We start from the raw sequence: 5,167 nt of genomic DNA, 5'->3' as shown, positions 1-5,167 counted from the left end.
GGGAAAGAATCTAAGCTATGCGAGAAAGTGAATTTCAAATCTTTTCGAAACTCTGTTTATCTCATCTGTTTTCTTTCACATAAAACATCGTATTGCAGAATATCAATTTGTCTTAAAACTAGAGCTACAGTTACAAGCTAAGCATTCCACCTCACCATGATGAAAAACTTCCTTACTGTGAGGGTGACGGAGCACTGGAACAGGCTGCCCAGAGAGGTTGTGGAGTCTCCTTCTCTGGAGACCTTCAAAACCCAACTGGACGCGTTCCTGTGCAGCCTGCCCTCGGTGATCCTGCCTTGGCAGGGGGTTGGATCAGATGGTCTTCAGAGGTCCCTTCCAAGCCCTACCATTCTATGATTCTGTGACTAAACCCATTTTTTAAAATGTAGACACTAAAATAGAAATGTTTTCATTTCTATACTCATCTCTTCACTTAGGATCTTTATTCTTGTACGTGCTGTAAATTCTTCAACTTTCTGCTGTTTGAAGAGTCTTAATATCTAACATTTTTGTGCTCTTAAGTAAAAATATTAAGTGGAATTGTATATTCAACTTTCCAAACTTCTCATGGACAAGCTAAAAAACTTAATTCTAAATAAATGGAAATTAATATATTTTTCCTAACTTTAATGCTGATATTAGCTGTGCAGTAGATGCTGCTTTCTCAGTACAGTGAAGTATATTTTCATGTATTCAATTTTGAAGGATGAATAGGTAATAAACCTTTTAATTTGCTCTTAGGATGAACTGGTATCCAGATCGAGAACACGCTATTATGCAAACTCTTTACAGCACAGAATTAAAAATCGGGTATGGCAGACACTTCTAGTTCTTCTTCCGAAGCTTGATCAGGTATTGCTCTTCACTATGAATTCTTATTCTATAAATAAATAAATATGCTTTCAGGAATAATTTGGTGAAATGCAAACTGCATATGTTAAATTACAGCAGTAATTACTACAGGCCTGTAGTCTCTGTGGCTGATGTAGACATTTTGTGTAGTTCCATTCTTTCAGTCTGAAGTCATGGATTTATGGTGCATTTCTAGAGGTCACAGGAAACTGGTTCTTGGATCTGTGAATTACGGGGAACTAGATTGTTTCTGTTAAAACTAGCTAAAACTCTGTACTGACTATCTGATTTAAAGCTTTCCATTCAGTAAAAATGTTGCTACTTTATGAACACTCAGAAAATTGAGAAATTTTAGTTTAATGCTTCATAATAAAATATTTGAAACTATAATACAGAAATTAGATGGTTCTAAAATGTTTTATTTTTAAATACTCAAATTATTTCTAATACTACAATAAAGATGAGAATGTTCTTTATTTAGAATTGTTTTCTTCATGGAAATAACTCTTAACAATATACTAAGTGATTATCCGATTTTGTTTCCTCAGAAATTTTTGTGTGGAACCCTTGACAAAGTTTTCCAGGCTGGATTTGGTAACAATCAGGCATCTGTGAAATACTTCATAGAATGGATTGTTATCTTGAGTCTACATAAATACCCCCAGTTCCTTAATAAATTCTGGGATTGCTTTTGCTATGTAAGTAATAACTTTGGCATTCACTTGAAGAGTAATTTGAACAAAGAGGGTACGTTATTTTCAATGTATTCCAGTTTTCCTTTAGAAGCAGTGGGTTGTAGGGGAGATTAAATTAACTTGGAAGTGAGCTTGGACTATAGTCTGAGACATGTAGAAATTTGTGATATAGAAGTGGCTGAAGACAAGTGAATTCTTCCGGTTGAGAGATTTCCTTCTATAATGTACTACTCTGGTCAGAGTAGAGCTGGCATAGTGAGTCAGAGTACTCTTTGCAGTTGCCAATGTAAGAGGCATCAGGAACACGCAGATGCCCTAGATTCTGAGTTTGGGAAGATACTGCAAAGTCACTTGTGGTTTCCACACCCAGCTTTTGTCTTCTGCATCTTGTTTGTCAGTGGGGACATGGCTTGCATAACACATACTCAGTTTGAAGCTTTTATATGGACGTCTGTCACAGTGGAGTTCTGTAATGTGATTCCAAAACTGGAGGCAGGGTTTGAATTCGTGAAAGTCATGAAAAGGTTGACTGAGAACTGTCTTGCTAGCATTTCATTTTTATATCTTGGGTTCTTCAAGTAATTACCTCTAAGACTTGACCTGTATCAATTGTCTGTATTGATATTCTTGAATTTGTTAGCATTGTACATTGGGGCTGAGTAGAAAGTGTATGTACTTGCATCTCCTCCAGCTTATAGGAAGACATGACTTGCAGTCGTGCCTCTGCTGAAGTTCATCACTCATAATATTTAAATGTAAACATTGTCTTGCTTATCAAATAGCCTAGATGCTACTGTAGTTTTTTTAAAAGCCAAACAGTAGGAAGAGAACTAAAATTAAAGAGAAAAATTGCAAAACTATATATATAAATTTTTCACCCAAAACCAGGCAGGTTATTAATACTACTGTGAGACAACTTCTCTTGCTAGTGATGTGTGCTGCAATGCTGTGGCAAAATGGATGAATAGGAACTATGTAAGGATAAGTGGTGAACAGATGTGTGGAAACTCATTTCTTCCAGTACAGAATGTGGGTGAGGCTGATGCTAGGCTTTTTGTTCTGTGTCCAATACCCGGAAAAGAATCCCCAAGGTTTTTATAGGGTTTAGGGCTTTTTGGTGGGGGGAGAAGGGGATATGGTGAATTTGGGTTGAATTTTAGCTCATTTACGCTGCTGTATACTTCGTTCTGATTGATGTGTTAGTAAAAAGCAAATAACATGTTAGGAAAAATGAAATCTTAATAATAGGAACTTCGTATTTTAGTAAGTCTTGCTGTGGAATCTCATGGTTTTTTAATAGTGTTGATATTGCGTCTGCAGAACATGCTGTAAAAAAAAAAACAGGGTATAAAAACATTTTATATATGCATATTTCTTTTTACATTCTCTTTTGCTTTAGGATGAAGAAAAGCTTAAAACAAGCATCTGCACATTTTTATCAGTGTTATCACACTTTGACATCGTTCTTCAAAATACCTCAGAGAAGGTAAGTTTGACTAAAAGTGTTCATTTTTATTCAGTTGCACTGTATATGGATTTCTGGAATAACACATTTTTGCAGTCTGTTTTCAAAACCTTTTTAATACCTACTTCCTACTAAGGTATCCTTTGATGTGGAAAACACTAACTCTTCCTGTCACCTCTGTAGCATAGTGGACTTAGGAAAACAAGGTAAATGGCAGATGTCCTGGATACATAGGGCCTCGTTACCTGTGAGTTTTTCTAGAGTAGCTGCTCCAGTTTTACCTAAATGTGCACCTGGGTTTGTTTTTCTTGCTGCTCTTGTTTAATCTGCATGAAATTGGGCAGGGATAACCTAGAAGGTGATGATCTTTCTACAGAATAACAGCACTCAAATATGGAGCTCTTTGGCAACAGCTAGTCCGTATTACATTTAGCATTCTTTATTTGGAATTCTCAGGTTTTTTTATGGAACTTCAAAATAGAGAGTGAAATACAGTCAGATGTTACGTTAGGTCAAATACTTCACTTCTGTACTGTTTGCATATATTTGCAAGATCAGCTTTCTGAGTGCTAGAAAATCAGAAGTTAATAGAGGTTTCCTTGTATGGAGAAATACAATTTTTAAAGCAAATTAATACATTTTCAAAACACAGGTAGGGCTTTAGGTCTGAAGAAAGGAAATTAGGACCATGTTCTGAAGCCTGCATTTGCACATATATGTACTGTTAAAGCTTTGGACTTTCTGAGAGGTTGTTTTTTGAGGAAGCCACTGTTTCTTGGGCCACTCTTGCTTTTCTGCTTCTAAATGGTATGTTAAGACTTAACATAAATGAAACATCCCTATTCTTTTTTTTTTTTTTTTTAGAAGCCGGCTTTGAAGAAAGCCCTTATAGTTGTTCTACAGTGGTGTTTCAACCATAACTTCAGCGTTCGACTTTATGCATTAGTTGCCCTTAAAAAAATCTGGGGTATGTGCAGAATGTTGCATGTGGAGGAATTTGAAGCTCTGACACCAGTTATTGAATCTAGCCTTCAACAAGTGGAAAACATGCATGGCACAGGGTTAGTAACATTTTTCTGACTTAAAGCTTAATATTGTTCTTCTGAGCCATTTGCAGCAAGGCTAATTTTCTAAAATAGCACTCGATAATTTCTCTGGGTTTTTGCGGGGGTGGGGGCGGTATTCTGTTCAAAAAGAAACCAAGACTTGGAAATGGCAATCTACTTATCAGCAAAGAAAATGAAGTGATAATTCAGTGTAGCGTTATAGTCTGAAAGCACACCAGGAAAACCTCAAGGCATGTCTGAACAGTGCTCGTAGTTTAGGAGTGGAGTAAAAAAAGATAGTCAGGAGTGCTTGATTTCCTTACCTAATGGGTTTTGAAGCAATACAAATCATTCTTCTTAACTTCCTGGTGCCAGTAAATTCTCAAATATAAAATCTGAAAAGTTTTTGGTGTTAATATTTGAAAAATCTTTTGTGAGAAAAAAATGGATAGGGAAATAAATTTTGGGTGATGGTTAAATGAGCTTTACAGAAATGCATTTCTGCTTACTGATTTGGAAATACAATAATTCAGGTAATTTTTGTACTATCTGTGTGTTTGTATTCTTTTTCTTAGCCCTGTTTTTAGGAGTTATTCAAAATGATTTAGAATTTCTGACAGTGGTGTCAGCCAACATAAACTTGGGACTGCGGCTGACAGATTGCTTTTTTTTTTTTTCAGAAAGCATTAGCATTCATTTCTCCCATCAGAGTCACTGTTAAATCACTCATGTCAAGAAAGCAGCAGAGGAGGAGTCTTTTTTCTTTTTTTTCACAGCTAAAAGTTGTCAGTGAACCATAGGCTGCACTTTCCTTCAAAGGCCTAGATGGAATACCCTTTCTTGTGAATTTGCTTCTTTGAATAATACAATTTGGAGACATGTTATGGGCCTTTCTTGAAAAATAAATAAAACATTTCCTGAATGCTGTTTGGTTTGGGTTTGTTCTGGTTTTGTGTTGTTTTTTTTAATGGGTCCTTAATTGTTAAAGTATTTTCTTTCCCGTACAGCATATAGTAAACACAGTCAGGTTGCCTTACTCCAATTTGACAATTTAAAAAAAAAAAATCCAGTATATTGCCTTTTTTGGTGCATCTTTCTTACATTACTTT

General features: G+C 35.7%; 1 protein-coding gene across 1 annotated transcript in view; it reads left to right on the top strand.

Moving 5' to 3' along the window:
- The window catches only part of TARBP1 (TAR (HIV-1) RNA binding protein 1), a 36,348-nt gene that overhangs the window by 24,924 nt on the left and 6,257 nt on the right, over window positions 1-5,167 (top strand). Inside the window, exons 20-23 of the mRNA XM_010290182.1 lie at window positions 742-852; window positions 1,401-1,550; window positions 2,947-3,033; window positions 3,877-4,073. Of these exons, the coding sequence (XP_010288484.1) occupies window positions 742-852; window positions 1,401-1,550; window positions 2,947-3,033; window positions 3,877-4,073 (545 nt within the window). The remainder of the gene's footprint in view (window positions 1-741; window positions 853-1,400; window positions 1,551-2,946; window positions 3,034-3,876; window positions 4,074-5,167) is intronic.

Source organism: Phaethon lepturus, unplaced genomic scaffold (genome assembly GCF_000687285.1).
Source record: "Phaethon lepturus isolate BGI_N335 unplaced genomic scaffold, ASM68728v1 scaffold42516, whole genome shotgun sequence".
Taxonomy (NCBI): Eukaryota; Metazoa; Chordata; class Aves; order Phaethontiformes; family Phaethontidae; genus Phaethon; species Phaethon lepturus.
Note: the sequence above shows the minus strand (reverse complement) of the source record. Positions and strands in the feature narration are given on the sequence as shown.